Source organism: Mya arenaria, chromosome 13 (assembly GCF_026914265.1).
Source record: "Mya arenaria isolate MELC-2E11 chromosome 13, ASM2691426v1".
In the NCBI taxonomy this organism is placed as follows: Eukaryota; Metazoa; Mollusca; class Bivalvia; order Myida; family Myidae; genus Mya; species Mya arenaria.
Genome location: NC_069134.1, coordinates 40,552,807 through 40,573,057, shown reverse-complemented (window position 1 = coordinate 40,573,057; position 20,251 = coordinate 40,552,807). Strand labels below are relative to the sequence as shown.

Below are 20,251 nucleotides of genomic sequence, written 5' to 3'. Positions count from 1 at the left end.
TAATTGACCAATTCGCAGTCAAGCATTTTTCATTTACGAAGGGTTAGCCAAATAGATATTATCCGCTCTCTTACTTTACCATGTTCCGTACGACCCTAACAAAACTTGGTTACATGTTTTTGAGCAATTCATTTTTGGCATCATATCTTGGGCTCATTTTTTTACCAGCCTAACGGCTAAATAAAGATTTAGTTATGGCCATTTGTCAAAATTTAACCAAATTGGCGTTGTTCGTTCTTGACCGTTTTATATATTGATAGAACTTGTATTGCTTTTTGCAATGCTGCAATACATACCGCTCACTCCATACTAGTTATTCTAACATTTCCAGTATTATACCTTTCGTAACGACCTATGACCCAACTGCAAACACTTTTTTTAGACGATATAGCACCAGTACCGTATCGCAAGCATGGCATTTTATGCACCAGTCAATTGTAACCAGCCACTTCCGGGTAAAATACTTGCCATGCGGGGACGAATTGCTTGTAACCCCCCCCCCCCCCAGAAACCCTAGGTAAGGCCCATTCTCCGCTATTTTTGGCGCGAAAACAAAACCACCGCATTCACCCGGCACTGCGGGGCCACCTGCAAGGTAAAAACACGGCCCATTTCCCCGGTTATCCCCGGTATACCCCCGGACTTTGGGGGCCGTGGTAACAATCGATTTTTGATATTACTTTAGAAATATTCCAACTAAGGGGCTTAAGTTCGTAAATTGCAGAACAATGCTTTCAATAGTTTCCCGTGACGTTGCATGATAAAATATGAAGTTAAGTAAGTTTTATAAACGTGTACACTTTAATTGATAAAGAAACCTTAAATTATAATAGCCCTGCTTATCATTTTGAATCATTTTAAATACCAACTCAATCATAACAACTCGGCCATCTCCGAGATATATACAGGCCGAGGTGTTCCGATTGATACCAACTTCCGCCTAAAAAGATGAAGGTTACACGGTACTATTACAATATCCTACATGTTTGTAAACCTCCTACGCAGTAATCTCCCTTGGCGACAGCAAAAATGCCGAGTTTTGAAAAATTAACATGAGCTTTATTGTTTGTTTTAAAAATGTCATTCGAAGGAATGAACCCCAGATACTTCCCTCTTGATGTATAGTATTTTTATCCCCGTTCTATATACTTGTGTGATTGAAATGTGTTACAAAAACTTATACTATATATAAAGCAAGAAATTCACATAACATGCCGGTAAAAATAAAAGGTGAATTTCATGCTATTGAAATCTATGTATTAGTATATTGACTCTATTTCTTCCGGAAAAAAGTATGTTTATTTTTGGTATAATTTAGTTTTAACCGGAGGATTAGCTTGGAAAAAACAACAGAATATCTATAATTCCGGGCTTAAACTATTGTAACAATATTATTAACCATTATATCCTTCGAGCATATGTACACCCAACATAAAAAATATTATCATTGAAATAATAACCATTTTTGGTTATCTGCATGCACGTTTTTCTTCTAACATCATTGCGCCGACATGATGCTATGCATCAACTTTTTTCTTGTCTTTATTTTACGCAATGCAAAAGATAAAATTATGTACCTTAGATTGTACAGTTGGTATTCAATGGATAATTAATTAGTCGTGACACAACACACATTTCAAGTTTAATAATAATTAAGTAGGTACATTACATGTAATACTAGATAGTTACGTAAAATACAATGATGAGAGAGAAGTCCGTATTTATATTTTGTGGTATAATTATACTTGTTTAGAATACTCTTAATGATGCACTCTTACTCCCAAATAAGATTTACCACAATTCATACAATTGTTTAAATGTGCTAAAAATGATGAATAAATGTCGAAAAAATGGTTCTTATGAAGGATACCAGGTTTAATTTGGAAGAAAGGTGAAGAAAACACGGTATTTCTACCTTATGATACGATAGTAGATCACTGTAAATTTTTTAACACTCACCAATCATTTAATATTTTCCATTTTCAGCTTTTAAAAACACGATTACAATCTCGTTATCAGTAATTTATATTTTCCATATATGCATTATTTAGTAAGTAGCTAAAGGTTTATCACTCAAAACGTATGTTTGTAATGCATGTGTATGTATTGATTTTGAATAAGAGTGTCACTTTAATAATGACGGTCCTAACTCCTAAAACCTATTTATTACATGATCTGTGCTGACAGATTGTATTTATTCTACAAAAAGGCTCATCTGAAAAGACAAGTTTGCCAGGTAGTTTGTAAAATAATGTGATGAAGATGAAATAACCCTTCTTTTTATGGCTGCGTCTGGTAGCAATTATAAAAATAATATGTAAGAAACAAAAAGCGGTTACCTTTAGTTAGCTAACAAATAAATGATAAATGGCAAGTAATTTACAGCAAATATCAAAATATAGTTCATTGCTTTACATAGTTCCATTAACTCTGGTGTAATTCAATAAATATTGCCAGATTCAGATTTATAACAGAAACACGTGAAAACGATATGGAAAACGATGATGATCGTTGATTGTATAATCATGTGAACCTAACAACTCATGCCCTTGCTAACAATCGATTTCAAAGTGTCTAGTGTATGTTTACAGCGCTTTATCTAATCGTCATTTATTTTGAGGCCCCGCACAGAGCTAGAAGCAACTTCTTGTAGTCTCCACTCGTGTCGCCCTTGATGAAGGAGCGGAGCGACTTGCCGTACAGCCGCTGGAACGCATGTTTGATCTGAACCATATCCACCTGATAACAATACTGTTATTGTCAATGGTAGGTGAAATCAGTGTACTGTTATTTTCAATGGTAGGGGAAATCAGTGTACTGTTATAACCAATGGTGAGTGAAATCCGTGTACTGTTTTTTTCCGATGGAGGGTTTGGTCAATGTTTTGTAACAGCCGATGCAGGGTAATTTGTTAGCAGACCACTATATATATATCGAACAGTTCATTGCCAATTGTAACCGCAATATTGTACATTATATCGTAAATCAATGACACCATTTTGTATTACATGAGATACGACATTTTACTTTTACTGCCGATGATAAATAGTGAATATATAAGTGATTTAATCAGATGTACCTCCGATCTGGTGACGACTACTCTGATGAGAGTCGAGTCCTTGGTACCGACCCCTTTCATTGACTTGTACAGCAGCTCAGCGAAATACGCAGGTGGGTTCTTGGCGATTCTCACTGATATAAGTAGGTAACATTTATGTTCAGGAATGGAACAATGATGCTAGAATCGTTAATGTTGTTTCATCATAAGTAATGTCTGGGTTTGACTTAAAAAATAGTTTTAACGTCAGAAAAAATACTTGTGACAAGTTCAGTCTGTGTTCTGTTACTTCTTAATGTTATTCACTTAGTAATAGTTTTAAGACATAAATATTTGATAAATGAAGGCTATTCAAGTCCTTGTAAATGCTACTTTAGTGTGTGTCACCTATGGCTAGATAGCCTTCCATTAAATCTCCACTGGTCTCTGCGCGGATGACATCTTCAATTTCCTTGCCATAACTTATGTGGTATGCATCAAAATCGGCCTTAAGTTGACGGTAGCTCCGTAGACAAAATATTCGGTTGAAGGTGGTCCCATCTGTGTCCAGTTTGTTGGTAACAGCCTTCAGAGAGAAATCCAAAGCATTCACACAAGCTGTGACTCAATATTTGATCCAGTTAAAAAGAGGTTTACTTTCAAAACCAGATGACATTTGTACATGGACATACACTTGGATTTAACTGAAAATATACCGTATATTACAGTATTCGTCACTGTACAAAAAAACCCAGAACAAAACAGTATTATTATTTTGTTTTTGTTTATTTGAACATATTTAGGTCAACGTTGTTTTATTACACAACCATACAAATATCATTGTGACCCGGGAATATTATGATGGTCGATGTATCTTCGAATCTTGGCTGATCATATATGATAAATAAATTAAAAAATATGTCAAAATATATCACATTAAAATGCTAAGCGCCGAATTACCTCATTTAGATCATGAGCGTCCTGTGCTGCAATGGCAGGATCCACAGTCCCAGACTCATCCCTTCCGGCGGCCAGCTGTGTGACGAGTAGGCGCTTAAAGATACCGCTTGTGTCGCCAACGATGTCGTTTTCTAGGTCACTCTGGTACACTGGAAAAAAGTAGATAAGAATAATCAATAGGACGGCAGCAACATCGTATATTGTACAATAGGGTATTGTACATATAAACTCATTGAATAATACAATGTCACCAATTTGAAATACATAAAGTAAATATGTATAAAACAGGAGCAACATATCAAATAATGTTGACTAAATATACAATATAAAATGGTGACCGCATTGCATGATAGAACGGCAAAATGGCAACAATGTAGTCTAAATATACTATTAACGATTTTTTTATGTTCAATCTTTAAAAGTCAACAATGATTATGAGGCTTAAATAAAAACTGAAACGGCAACTTAAGTGTCATGTAACATGAATGCTCAGTACAATGCCAATAATGTTCACGAATATTGCATAAACAGTCAATGACAACACTTTTCAAGAAGCCTATATGTAAAGCATTATGACAACAGTGTTCAAGAATCCTAAATGTATTTACTATGGCTACAATGTCCATAAAACTAAAATTCTCAGTACAATGACAACAATGTCCATAAAGTCTAAACGTACAGTGCAGTGGTTACAATGTGCATGCAATCTAAATGTACAGTACAGTAACAGTAATGATCATGAAGCCAAAATTAACAGTGCAATGACCACAATATGACTGCAGCCAAAATTTACAGTATAGGGCAACACTATACAGGAAGCCAAAATGCACAATGCAATTGCATCATTGTTTTTGAAACCAAAGTGGACAGAATAATGTTACAGTGTAGCTGCGAAGTGTTACTGTATATTGCAATGACAAAATGTTCATCTCGACAAAATGCACAGTATAATAGACTCATGTAGCCTTCGTGTAAATATACAGTACCATATCGACTAAATGTACAGTATACAGGAAAAACTGCATATAAAATACACAGCATAATAGACTCATGTAGCCTTTGTGTAAATAAACAGTACCATATCGACTAAATGTACAGTATACAGGAAAAACTGCATATAAAATACACAGTATAATAGACTTATGTAGTCTTCGTGTAAATATACAGTACCATATCGACTAAATGTACAGTGTACAGGAAAAACTGCATATAAAATACACAGTATAACAGACTTATGTAGCCTTCATGTAAATATACAGTACCATATAGACTAAATGTACAGTATACAGGAAAAACTGCATATAAAATACACAGCATAATAGACTCATGTAGCCTTCGTGTAAATATACAGTACCATATTGACTAAATGTACAGTATACAGGAAAAACTGCATATAAAATACACAGCATAATATACTCATGTAGCCTTCGTGTAAATATACAGTACCATATAGAATAAATGTACAGTATACTGGAAACACTGCATATAAAATACACAGTATAATAGACTTATGTAGACTTCGTGTAAATATACAGTACCATATAGACTAAATGTACAGTGTACAGGAAAAACTGCATATAAAATACACAGTATAATAGACTTATGTAGCCTTCGTGTAAATATACAGTACCATATAGACTAAATGTACAGTATACAGGAAAAACTGCATATAAAATACACAGTATAATAGACTTATGTAGACTTCGTGTAAATATACAGTACCATATCGACTAAATGTACAGTATACAGGAAAAACTCATATAAAATACACAGTATAATAGACTCATGTAGACTTCGTGTAAATACACAGTACTTTATCGACTAAATGTACAGTATACAGGAAAAACTGCATATAAAATGCACAGCATAATAGACTCATATAACCTATATGTAAATACCCAGTACCATATAGACTAAATGAAAAACTGCATATAAAATGCACAGCATAATATACTCATATAACCTATATGTAAATACACAGTACCATATAGACTAAATGAAAAACTGCATATAAAATGCACAGCATAATATACTCATATAGCCTATATGTAAATACACAGTACCATATAGACTAAATGAAAAACTGCATATAAAATGCACAGCATAATATACTCATATAGCCTATATGTAAATACACGGTGCCCTATAGACTTATTGTTCAGTATAAAGGCAAAACTGCATATATATGAAATGCACATTGCAACTACAGTTTAAAAAAAGTCTGAAAGTACATGTGACATTACAACGGCAAAAGTGTAGTCTGAACGTACATGTACATTACAACGGCAAAAGTGTAGTCTGAACGTACATGTACATTACAACGGCAAAAGTGTAGTCTGAAAGTACAGGAAAATGGCACAATTACAATGGAAACAATGAAGCCTCAATGTAGATAATTATTACAACAGTGTGTAGTAAAATGACATATAAAAAAGAAACGTACAGAACAATGATAGCCATGTAAACGAGATGTATAAGCAGTACGGCAACCAGGTAATCTACATAGATATGACAGCACAATTTTATACATGCAATCCACACATGAAGGAAATAAGTTGTCTTTAAATGGAAATTGCATATTAGTTGTCTAAATGAACCATATCTTCAATATAATTAATATTTATTGACAACACAAAGACTAGTATGACATCTAAATGTAAAGTATCCCAATAAACAAAACACATGAATATTATACTATTAGTAAAGATGCTTTAAAGCTTACTTTGGTCCGAAGGTCAAGTGTTGGGGTAAAGCATTGACTTACATATTTTGTAGGCCTTTTTTATGGCCAGTATCTGAGCGTTGGACCTGGAGCACAGAATCTCTATTAGGGCATCCTCGTCTGTTCCCAGACCCTGTAAGCATACTTATTTGTTTATCTTTCTGTTTTCTTTAAACCACAATTAGCATTTTTATGTATGCGACTACGGTTCAGATTTCATTTGACGTTAATAATTGTTTTAAAACAACATACGGGTACTTGTTGTATCTTTGCCCGTGGGCAAGATAAGAATTTCTAGCATGGTCAAAATTTTGGATCTACTCATCTGAGGTGGGAGAAATGTTTGTCTTCGGCACATAAAAACAATGCAAGCTGGCACATTTTGAACAACGTTACCGCCAATAAAGAAACAATGATCGAATAAGCTCTCGGGAATTGTATTACGCCGAAATATGTTTTATTCTAAAAACTAATTAAATGTTATGTGCCGAAGACGAAAAAGCAACTAATATCATGGTAACGCACTTACACCATCATGATCGATAACAATTTGCCTTTGTTCATTGTCAATTAATATCTTGTTCAATAGTCACTATCAAAGTCTAGGATAAATAGAACCTTTATGGCAGCTTTAAGCTCTTTGGCGTCGTAATTGACTGGCAGCTCCAGCAGAGCCAGCACGAGATCCAAGAACCGGCCCGAAAGTTCTGATTTCAAGTCAGCACGCAGATCCTATAAGGGGAAAAGTGGCAATTTATTAACAAAGCGGAAACCAGTATGTGTATACCACGTGATAAATTACGTCATAAATGTTTAATCGGAAGGCAACATTTTGTTCGAATAATGAATTAAAACAAAGACAACTTTTCTTTTTCTTCACCATTTTAAATGAAAAAAATGGCAGTCAATGCCTCTCATAGAGCCCCGCCTTTGTTTTATTACCGGAGTTTGATTAGGTGATTAGTTTCATTAAACACTTGGACAAACGTGTTTCCCAAACTTATGTTTTGACAGTGCTCCATCAGGCGGTGGTTTTATGAATAGGTTTGTTGAAGTGTTTTAAGAAACTTAATTCTCAATCAAAATCTAGTAAAAGACCAAATGTGGGGCTCTGTAAGCGGCGTAGACTGCGCTTTGTTTTATTTAAAATGGTGAATAAATTATAGTTATTTTTGTTTAAAGTCTTCATTTGAAGCAAAATATTGCCTTCTGCCGTAGCGTTTATGACGTTAGCGAGTAAGTAAACGAAACGATTATATTAATACGTCTTTTAAATACCAATGTGACATCAACGCATGCGCAGTCACTCAACCAATTGGTGTTCAAATGCACTACTTTCAGTGCCCAGAAGATCAATAAAATTGTCAATGATCAAGTAATCTTTGTTTTGGAGAAAATGGACTTTTTGTACAAGAATATCGCTAGATGAATTTCTAGTGGCATTTTCTTTGAAACAATACCCTGCCAAGCATGCTATTGAAGGTGGCCAAGATCTCCTGCCTCTGTTGGTTGTTGTGGGTAGACATCACATCGATTATTTCTGCCTCGTTCGTCCCTGAAAGATATTCACCTCTGAATATATAGACCTTCTGTCATCTCATAAGGTAGGGTTTTTGTTGGAGCATAGTTTCCATAATTATTACGACTACAATTAAGACGATTGGTATTTTAGTGGCAGACTGGGGTCGAACCCCTAGACCACGGGTCCACCGCAAGGCTAATTAACTGGTTGGCTTTATATTGCGTAATAACAAGAGCATTGCAAGCAAACACTCGGTTGTCTGTATTTTCATTCGTTCAAAGGGCACCATCTCTCTTATGTATAATAATGGAACACATATTTGTTTGTTTATTTTTAAATGGTACTAATTAATTTTAAAATTAAGTTAATGGTCGTTTTAAAAAAATCCTTTAATGCATGATCAGGATACAGTCCGGACAATGCTCATTCCATCCTGTGGCCTCTTAGCGTGGCCTTGACCTTTGATGTACAAACCTTGATCTTGTGCGCGAGACGCCACCTCATCATGGTGAACCTTCATGGCAAGGTTTTTTGAAAATCATTGAATGCATGGTCAAGACAGCCCGAACAATGATCATTTCAACATTTGACCTCAAAGCGTGACCATGACTTAAGAGGTACAGACCTTGGTATTGTGCTTGACACTCCACCTTGTCAGGGTGAACCTCCATGGCAAGTATTTTTTGAACTCCTTAAGAATATTTCAATGTACAAAGCACAGCTATAAACGACTTTTATATAGATGTTTTAATATCTGTCAATCGGATCCACTGATAATCGGTTGACGTGGTGCGATTTATCTTTCTCAGCTTATATTTACTAGGACTTCCTTACCAAGCCCTTTCATGGCCGTTCGGAGAGCCACCGCTGCCTGCTCGGGCGAAAAGCGGCTCTTAGGGACAATAGTTCCCTGCAAAAGAATGTGAGGGAGTTAAACATGGTGCAATGACTACCACCATATACTTATTAGTATATATGTATTATATCTTATATATTCTCAGTACATACTATATTAAATCCGTTGTATTTAAATTTTAAATTTTAAAACCTATGGAACGGTATTGAAGCAAAAATTACATCTTGCTTTCTGACTTGTACATCTTGCCTTGTTACTTTTACATCTTACGTTATTGCATCCTTAACTCGTTATGTTGGCAATTGGTATGCTAGCTTCGTGAAAGTTACTTCATGTATCTTGGTTGGTGTAAAGTGACATTCAACGTTATGTTTTTCCGAATTTCTTGTCAGTCCGTTATCAATTTATTCATTAATGTCAGTTAAATGTTCTTATTTTAGCTATCTTACCCTAGCTAGCTTTATAGCTTACTTTATGACTAACTTTCTTCAATTGTTTTGTTTTTCAATACTCAACAAGTATACTCAACATGAATAACCTTCCAAACTTGCGCCCTCTGGTGTCAAAAGAATGGGCTGTTTTACATTCAGAACGCAAGATGTATTTTTCGCTTCAATACCCATATAAACCAGCACGTAATAATATCATTTTATTACAAAAAATACATTCAAGAATAACATACCTCTTTATGAACTGAAGCCATGTTGATTGAACTTAAAATGAAGATATTCCACCGTGAATGTGTAACATAAAAACTTATTATTATCACGATTCTTTTCCTATATATAATTTAGATGGCATTCATATCGATACTATTTACAACTAATGAATTATCACTTTACAATGGTCTTTATATTGCCCTTTCACTTATGAAACATGTAATGGCCAATTTCCTTAAACTAATCACTTCAAAAGATAACAATCTGTGTATATAGATAGTTAATAACTTGGTTAATTCCAGAAAGATTTTCCATTATGATCAATTTATGTGTTTGCTGATAATTTTGGAGATTGGACTTCAAATCTAAGTCTACATCATCAACGTACAAAGTCTTTGAGCGCTATAATTTCCTCGTGTATTGTTGTGAAAATGACAGTAGGTCCCCAATGTCTAACCTTGAACGCGTTATTCATAAAAAATAACACAGTTACCATGCAAAATAAAATAAGATAACATTTGTTTTACCTACTATTATATAGTACAAAATGTATGAATTAAAAATCTGAACTAAATTTGGGGAAGACATTTCAGCGGTTATAATCTATATCTAATTAATATTGAAGAGAGTTTCTGGAATATTTTGTAGGTTATCCCAACCCCAGGGAAATATTTCTACTAAATTATGTTTGTCATATACATATAAAGTACATAAAGAGTTCCTTCACAGATCAGATTCACTTATTAATTTTCGACATTTGTATAATTTTCAAAAGAAAGAAGGAAAGGGTATCAAATTATTTATTTTTTTATATAATCATTGACTGCATACCTTGCCATATCATTATGTTATTATGTTAAAGCATAAAATATCAAATATTAGTACCAAACTATGCATAATTGGAGTTATTTTGAATGAAGTTAGCAACGTTAAATGTCGCACCAACGCTAAATTCGCACTTGACGATTTATGTCGAAAGGCTGACGCTAAATGCCGCAACCAACGCTAAATGTCGCAAAACCTCTGTACGATATGTATATGTTGCATCTGTAACGCCAAATGTCGCATAAAATTGTACTGCCGCTTTTTGTCTCAACATCAACGCTAAATGTCACACTCCTTAATAAGCACTCTTTTGTTGTATCACTGACCTAGTTTAAGCTCTTGAAGTCAATCGTAGCAACTCGGCCATCTCCGGCAAGCTTCGAGATAGACATATCTTGATACTAGCCGAGGAGTTCCGATTACTCTTGACGTATCCAGTGAGCAAAGGAGTACCGGGACGAACCGGATACTACCGTAAAGGCTCAACCTGGTCCGGTTAGAGTTATAGAGGATGTTAGTTTGTTTTAAGTAGATATGGAGTATAACTGTTTTAGTTTGAATATTTCACTATTGCAAAAGCATGAGTGAACGTGTTAAAACTAATCTCATTGCGGTTAGATATATTCCATATCTACGAAAAACAAACACATTTTCATTTTAGTTCATGGAAACAACAACAACAACGTTAGTGCTGGAAAATCGTTTTTTATCGATTTTTGCATAATAAATGAAACAGTCTTGTAGATTTCGTTCAAAGAAAATGAATACCCACAAGGCTACGGTACGTTCTTCATTATAAGGTTACACACCACCATTGTTATTCCCTATATAATTCAATGTAAAATTATAATTTTCAGACAACATTTAAAGGCATTTCGAGCGAATGCAGGCTATGATAACCACATATATTCTTAAAGTACAAGCTTTAAATTAACTTTTAAGCCAATAAAAAGGGGGGTCAAGTTATTCCTAAGAAAAATCACTTCACTTGAAAAATAAACTCTAAAATTTGCACCGTCCGCCATGACAGTTCTTCCAAAATGACCTTTCAACTATAGGGCAGCGGTTTATGCTTTAATCTCTACTTTAAATGATAAATCAAGCAAGAATAGATACTTAAGGTATAAAAGTTTCAGGAATAATGATATTTTTTATTACCAGTGTATTGAGCATGTGAAAACATGTCTATCAATCATAAGAACATTTTTTTTTTTTTGAGAATTTTCCACAAAACGGAAGTACATATGACGTAATGGTGACGTCATTCCTATAAGGGGAAAATAATAATTCATTCGATATTTTGTTTTAGGCGTTTCACAAGTTTAGAGTGAACACGATTAAGTATTGTATGTGGAAATAAATGAGTACAATTGATGGAATGCATGAGTCTTTATCATTATAAGAGCCTGTGCATCATCCATTTTTCATCTGACTCTGTTCCTTCTATTTTGAGTTATGGCCCCTGAAGAAGACAAAAATACACATGTTTACCTTGCGATGCAACTTAATATCCTAACATTTGAACTTGCTGATCCTTATTTGTGACAAATGTCCTACAGACACATTCTATTTTAGCCTAAGACATGCACTTTCAATTTAAAACTATACCTAAAGGATGAATTTACGGAGACATGAAAACAGTTCCTAACGGGTAAAGTTTTTATATAAGGGTGTAATATATATATATATATATATATATTAGGTATACACAATATTCCAAACCATCCTTATGGTCACAAATAGACGAAGAATGAAATCTAAACATGTTTAAACTAATAAAAAAAAGCTCTGGCCTAAGAGCACTTTCGTAAAACAGTAAGAATGTCAGCAATGAACAACAAGTTAAGAACGAAACATAAATACTTTTATATGTTTATAAAATTCAATTATTTTTTACTAAAGCTCAAACATTATATTAACGTAACATTATGGTTATTTAAAAATGTTAAGTAAAAAATTAGTCAACATAAGTTAAAAACCATATGTTACGGTCTGACAAGACAGACAGTTGGAATCCGTTCATCGATTAAGGAGAGGATAGCCGGACGGACAGACTGACGGATGGACGTAGGCGAAAACATTATCCATGATAAATCAATGCCTTCAAAATTTACAAAATGCTGTAGTGAAAGATTATAGTACGTCATACTGACTGCAAACACTTGAGCTTTTCATTTAACCATATCAGGGTGAGGAATCACGTGACTTCAACGGGGTTCTCACATGGGTCACCACGGGTCATGACCGATGTAAACAAACAAGAAAATGACGTTAATTCCTAAATAGTTTTTTAAGAGACAAGATATATGCCAGCCCCGTGTTGATCCTTTAATAGAGATTCTTATGGGAGATCCTAACATAGGGAGATCCTTAAATTCACTCGAGCCCATTTGTTTTCAAATAGTAAGCGGTTTGTACTTTTCATATAGGCCCTGCTAAGCAATATTGCAATTCGGGGCTTATAACGTCATGATGTTGTAACCATGGTATAATTGCATAAGATATCAGTTCTTATTTCAGATCATAATCAATAAATTAAACATAGATTATTAATTACCTCAATATTACTTCAAATTATTCCTACTTCCTTTCCTAGCGCATGTGACACACTCGCATGCCTAACTGAAATGCTGGATGTGGTAACTACCGGGTTCAAAGACATTGACCAATGATACTCATTGTCGCAAATTATTTTTCGTTTCTTCTTGAAATATGACAGATGTCAACTGCCTGTCATTTGTTTCCGGTACAGAGGTTGACGTTTTAAGAATTACTGACGGGAAAAGCTAAGTGATATTTAACATTGTACATTGTGAATGATCTCGCTGTGTACGCTGTAAATTTCTTTAAACAACAGAATTATCTTTATGTAAATGCCAAGAAATCTAAACTTATTGCATGTCAAAAAAGCTATTAGTACCTGGTGACTCCTGATGACTCCCGGATATTTAAAACATTTCGGTGGTCCACTGTGCCGTTATGGTTGTTCGCCGGTTCACCTTAGTTCATTTCGGATCCCTGATCCAAGAAACATCAACTTATTTCATGCAAACCAGTGACAAACTGACTTCTATCAGTTTGTATATTTCATATCGTAACTGCTTCTCACTCGTGAAACATTCAAATGAAATCATTTTTCGGTGTGTTATACTCTATATCTACTCAAAACAAACAAACATCCTCTATATCTCAAACCGAAACAGTGAAGACTTGGCCTTAACGGTCGTATCCGGTTTTACCCCGGTTAACCCTGGCTCAGTGTTCCGGGATACGTCGATAGCTTAATCCAAGTCAGCTCCATTTATAGCTCGTTAGATTTTTGAAAAGGTCACTTACATGGAAACCATCAAAGCTCTCACTTTGAAACTTGGGGAACTTATTCATCTAATACATTTCTTCACATTGTACACTATCGATGCTGAGTCTCACCTGTTTTTATTTTGGTAAATTTTGATTGGTTTTGGTTGATTTTGAGAATTGGACATAGCTCCTTCTATTTTTGTTGAAGTAATTACATTTTTTCACAAACAATAAATGGATAATGCATTTCAATATATCAAACGGGTTTTTTAGTCACTCATTTGGAAGGATAGGGACAGGGTGGAGATAATTTAGTATTTTTGGACTTTGTAATTCTTATCCAGTCTGAGATAACATTAGACTATCATGTATTGACTTCAGTGAAAGGGGAGATTGATCTGACGGGAAGGACTGGTGGTGGTGGAATAGTTCAGTTCAGCCTGTCAGAGGAGGTGATGGCCGACCATTTGGAAAGCTACAATGCTCGGCAGCTTAATGGGATTTCAGGAGGGTTTGAATGTAAGCTAAATGTGAAGTTACATGAATTGAATATAAAAAGTACATACATGTTATTGTTTCTAAATCTGAATCTGAATGATACGCGGTAGAGTCCAATACTGGCTTTAACACCACGGGGAAGGAGTGCAAATAATCACTTTTTGTTAATGACAATTTAACAGAGTTCACTGAATCAGAGTGTACTATATTGTCACTTAGTTTGTTCAAGTCAATTGCAGTTCTCATAAAGAATGAGTTTAAATAAATTTCACTTTTAGCATGAATAGCCACAAAGCACTTGGTAGTGTTGTTCACTGAGTTCTCAACAATGTTTGTATTCATGTAGTCTTCAACTCTTTTAGCCCTTATAGTTCTTTTATGTCTTTGAGTTTTAAGAAATTGGTCAATGTCAATGGCTGGTACGTGCCCTTCCACCACCTTGTACAGGAAGATCAACCTCAGGTGTCTGCGTCTCTCCTGGAAGCTTCATAATTAAAGGTTTTGCAGCATTTCAAAGACGCAGCCATCTTGTCTTGATTTGTAGTCGCCTGTAATGAATCGAGCCCCTATGCGTTGTATGCGTTCTCGGCGGTCGATGTCACATTTTAGGTAGGGATCCTAGACGACGTTTCCATAGTCTTGTTTTGCACGGACTAAGGCAATGTGGGCGTTCTTTCTGCAGTGCATGGGACAGTGGCGGAGGCGTTGGCGAAGAAATCCCAGGGTACAGTTGACTTTCTTGCATATGTTGTTGATGTGGGTTTTCCATTTGAGATCCTCAGAGATTGTAATTCCAAGGAAGGGGTTGCTTAAGACTTTTAGTAGGATGTTGTTGTCTATGTTTTAAAAGAAGTTGGACTTGTTTCTGATGCTCAGTATGTAGCATTTTTGGCGTTGAACTTCATACCCCTGTCGTCCACCCAGGCTTGTAGATGTTCAAGGTCTTGTTGTAGTAGGTGGTGGTCAGCTATGTTGTTGATGGCCCTATATAGGAGGCAATCGTCTGCAGAAAGTCTTACATGGGAATAGAATCTATCTGGGAGGTCATTGTAGTGGCAGAGGAAGAGAAGCGGCCCAAGGACTGTGCCCTGTGTGACCCCCGATTCGACTTGACCGTGTTTTGATTGCTCCAACCACAATACGCATCTTTCTTTTTGTAAGAATGTGTGTAATCCAGGATAAAGTGGAGCCTCTTATGCCGTATGCTTCAAGCTTGCTAAGGAGCTTTTTGTGCGGCACGGTATCGAATGCTTTACTTAAGTTCAGTATCGCGATTTCAACTTGTTTATTCTATTTTTTGATCATAGTAGTTAAGTAGTTCATGTGTTGTTACAATTAGTTGCGTTACGCAGGAGTAGCCAGATCTAAAGCCGTGGTTGAGGGAAGTATCGGCATTATGCTTGTCTAGATGGTCTAACATTTGGTGGCAGATGATATGTTCTAGGAATTTTGATAACAAACAAGTCAGAGAGACAGGTCGGTAGTTTTTGCAGTATGACGATCGCCTTTTTTGTATACTGGTGCTATGATTGCATTCCTCCAATCATTAAGCAGTTCACCGGAGTCGATGGACATTTGAAAAATTGAAGATATTGCAGAGGCTTGCTCTTCAGCACATGTTTGAAGAATGATGTTAATCAGGACCAGCTGCTTTATTTGTCGTCATGTCTTTCAATAATACTTTACACCAGCTATTCCAATATTAACTGACCTTACGCCATGGCTCGATAGGCCACGCCCCCGATAATCAGGGGAAGTTACTCTGCTTATGTCCGACACTGACCAAAGATGGCGGATAAACAAAGGCGTCTCGGTCTCCGGGATATTCTTGACAATATCAGCTTAGAATACGTAAAAGATCAAATACCGCTAAAGAAAAAACAGAAAGCTTCTGCTTTTTTATCCGGAAGCTACATTAGAGAAATACAAGTATTTGAGGGGAGTGAGAATTCGGTCCTGATTCGAGGTGAAGTACACCCGAGTTAGCGGAAATCTGATCCTTGCCATGTAGTTAATCTGGAAGTTGACACTTTGAAAAAAACGCCTACTAGACGCCCACTGCAAGTGTCAGCAAGGGTATGGGTTTTTTCATTTATCGTAAGTATAATAACCATTTAAGACTATTAGAATCTTCCCTCTTGAAACAAAGGACGCTGTACACTAAGTGAATATTAATTTAAATTTTGTAGGATCGATATATCAGTTATTTACTAATACAATTGTGTCATTACTTTAAAATTAAAATGTTAACATTTCAGGAACGATGGATGCATACATTTAAATGTATATTTTCCACTGACTATAAATACCGTCGTAAATAAAACTGCTCGTTTGAACAATCATAGGCCATACCAAATGTTTAGCGTCAACCCTTAGTACGAAAGCCTGTCTAGCTATCCAGAAACAAGAGGAGTCGTCAAAGAAGATACTTTCGGCCGTGGTAAACCAGCGGGATGACTATGAACTAATGGTTGGAATGTATGGCATGTAACAGAGATTGCTTTTGGTTAAATTGTTGTTACGTAATTCCTGAGTCAGTGTGGCTTGTTGAAAGTTATTAAAACACGTGTTATTTCACAATACAGAAATGTTTTCACCCTTAAAAGGGTAATGAGATGCCATGTGCTGTATGCAATATAATTTTAGATTTATTTTAGGGCGTCAATATATATGACCAACAAGAATTGAGGTATTGAGAACGTCGTTTAGACTATAATGATCGACCTTGAAGGTAGTAAGCTAGTTGCTTATGGTGTGCAGCTAAACGCTCTTATAAAATATAAAATATCAACTTCAATATACATGTTATATCATTTTAAAATTAATATTTAACACACTTTATATTGTTCTCAAGTCTTTCAGTGTATCTGCTGTCAGTGTTGCAGGTTCCATAACTGCATCTTTTAACCATTTTTACAGCGGAAAAAAAACATTGACGATTATTGACGGATATAACTTGTTTGTCTGACAAAATGGCGGATAGTAACAAAGCCGATGCGGGCTTATCAGCGGCTATCTGATTGGTCTATTGACCCGTCAATCAAATTCCTGGCGTAAGGTGGCATATCAGTAGACATTCGTTTATTGGTTAGTGGAATCTGTCCTCCCTGGTCTTTCGTGAATATAGACTGAAACTGTTCTACTAGGATCTCTGTTTTCGCATTGCAATCAGTTACGAGGTGTCCTTGTCTACGAAGAGATGCGATGCCAATGATGTCTTCTTTTTTTGATTTCATGTAATTCAAGAATGGTTTAGAGTTGGGTTTTTTGTAGACCTTCATTTATTACGTTGTTGATGTGATCCCATTCTGTTCTTATTTTCTTTTTACATTCATTTTGATAGTCTCTATATGGACCCCAGTTTTTAGACTTCTTTGCTTTGTTGTACTATCGGGCTATTTTCTTCAGCACTTTCTTTATTTCCTTTGTGATCCAAGGTGTTTGATGTTTATCTTGTGAGGGATATGCGAATCAATGGCTATTGGAGTTAACATTTAAAGATGCTCTATATGGTATTTTCTGTACTACTTGGTGTTTTGGCAATAGTTTGAATTTCTTGAAGTTTGACAATTTGATCAAAGATATTTTTAAGTTCTTCCCAGTTGGCTTTGGAAAATGAGTAGCTTTTACGAGGCTTCTGTTTTGTGTAGAAGGGTTTGGTGTCAAAATAGAAGACTTCAATATCATGGTCAGAAATCCCCGGCGTGGTGCTAGTTGATTTTATAAGGGATGTGTTTCAGGTGAAGACCATATCTAGGATGTTGTTTTCCTTGTTGTTTTAATATGGACCTGAGTGAGGTTGAAGTCAGTTGTAAGCTCTGGTAGGATTTCTTGGATCTCTATGTCCTTTGCTTCTTTTTTTTACTGTGAGGGATTGCCAGTCGATATCAGAGCAGTTGAAATCGCCACATAACATGATGTGTTTTTCTTCGTTGGATTTTGCTGGTTCTAGAGATTTTTTAATTCCGCTATATCTGATAAATTTCTGTGCGGCATATAGAAGGATGAGACTAGGTGTTTCTTGCCTTTCATTTTGACTTGGACCCAGTAAATAGTTTTATATAGTTGATTTCACAAACAAAGTGTGTAAGATTCAAGTTATATCTAGTAAAGGTACTATTTAATTTGCTGACTTTTTTAAATTCCATTTTGAAATGAGCAGGTGATTCAGCTGCTACAGATGTATTACAGTCTGGAGCAGTTGAAGAAAGTGGTTGGAGTTTGCTCCTTAAAATGTGGACACAGATAGGTGCGTGATGAAAGTTTCATAGATGGAATATTAATCCCGTTATAAATCGCGATCACCCGCTAATCTTGTTCGCGTTTAGACATTTATCGTTGGCTGCGATATTTAGCGTCAGCCTGGCGACATATAACGCCAAGAGCGACATTTAGCGTACGTGCGACATTTGACGTTGCTTCACATGGTGAAGCACAAAGTACAGTATTTCTACCTCAGGAAACGATAGTTGAGCACCATTGTATCAAGTCTCAATGCAATACCTCAAGCAGTTGCTGAGATATTAACCTATGTGTGCTTGCATGCAAAACCTTAACCATAGTTTCTAAGTCGAATAATAAAGGCCTATTATTTGCATTAAATGCAAACTAGAGTTTCTAACTTGGTTAATTAAGCAGGTTGGATGGTTGAGTACCATTGTATAAAGTCTCAATGTAATACCTCAAGTAGTTGCTGAGATATTAACCTATGTGTGCTTGCATGCAAAACCTTAACCAATGTGTGACGCCAACGCCAACGCCGACGCTTGGGTGAGTAGTATACCTCTCCATATTCTTCGAATAGTCGAGCTAAAAAGGCGTGACACTTTTCAAATTACAAGTTTTATAATAATTAAGAAAGTATGTAAAGTACATCTTCTAGTATAAATCATTGTATGATTTAACAACAAAGATAATTCACTCAAGAGAATGGAGGTACATATTTATATTAGATTGGTCCGATCGTTCAGAACTTTGTTTAAGCTAACGCGGAGTTTAAAGCTGCACTCTCACAGATATCACTTTTTTACAGCTTTTTTATTTCTTGTCTTGGAAAGAGCAAATTATTGCGCAAATATCTGCATACCAATGATAAAAGATTGCTGACAAAAGATCAGGTCGCAGATTTTCATAATTCCGTTCGAAATTAATGTTTTATGGCTTAAACCGTTACTAACGGTTTAAGAAAAAAACATAAAACATCAATTTTTGAACTTAAATATAAAAATCCGAGATCTATTTTTTTGTCAGCAGTCTTATATAACTGGTTTAAATAGATTTTCGCAAAAATTGGCTCGTTCCAAGACAAAAAATTAAAAAGCTGTCAAAACGTTTCCATCTGTGAGAGTGCAGCTTTAACATACCAATTATTCACAATTCAAAATGGTTTCCTTTAGTTGGCTTACAAATTTAAGGTAATTGGTAAGTTTCTGAAGACAAATATTAAAGTATATGGTTCATTACAGCGCTCCATTATCTCCGGTGTAATACAAGAAATATTGCAAGCTTCAGACTAAGCACAAGAATAATCTATTAACAGATACACGTCAAAAACGATGCTGTTTCTTAAATAATAATCATTGTGTTAGCTACACAACTCTTGCCATTGCCAACAATCGCTTTAAATGTCACCGACGCATGGATACAACCGTATATCTTTATAGTATGCTAATGTGCCATTTCCTTTTATTTAATCCTCTGCGCACAGTGCTAGCAGCAACTTCTTGTAGTCTCCGCTCGTGTCACCCTTGATGAAGGAACCGAGAGTCTTGCCGAACAGCCGCTGAAATTCCTGTTTGATCTGGATCATGTCCACCTGTTAACAAACCATTGGAACAGATATTGAACAGGCATCAGGGACGCTATTCATAAA

At 35.6% G+C, this 20,251-nt stretch overlaps 1 protein-coding gene across 1 annotated transcript in view; it reads right to left on the bottom strand.

The window, feature by feature from the left end:
• Positions 1-1,630: 1,630 nt before the first annotated feature.
• LOC128215261 (annexin A6-like) overlaps positions 1,631-20,251 on the bottom strand; it is a 29,340-nt gene continuing 10,719 nt past the window's right edge. The window contains exons 9-18 of the mRNA XM_052921969.1: positions 20,070-20,194; positions 9,780-9,852; positions 9,076-9,151; positions 8,180-8,274; positions 7,338-7,451; positions 6,762-6,852; positions 3,998-4,146; positions 3,446-3,623; positions 3,080-3,192; positions 1,631-2,739 (exon numbers count right to left, since the gene is read on the bottom strand). Of these exons, the coding sequence (XP_052777929.1) occupies positions 2,611-2,739; positions 3,080-3,192; positions 3,446-3,623; positions 3,998-4,146; positions 6,762-6,852; positions 7,338-7,451; positions 8,180-8,274; positions 9,076-9,151; positions 9,780-9,852; positions 20,070-20,194 (1,143 nt within the window). The 3' untranslated portion in view covers positions 1,631-2,610. The remainder of the gene's footprint in view (positions 2,740-3,079; positions 3,193-3,445; positions 3,624-3,997; positions 4,147-6,761; positions 6,853-7,337; positions 7,452-8,179; positions 8,275-9,075; positions 9,152-9,779; positions 9,853-20,069; positions 20,195-20,251) is intronic.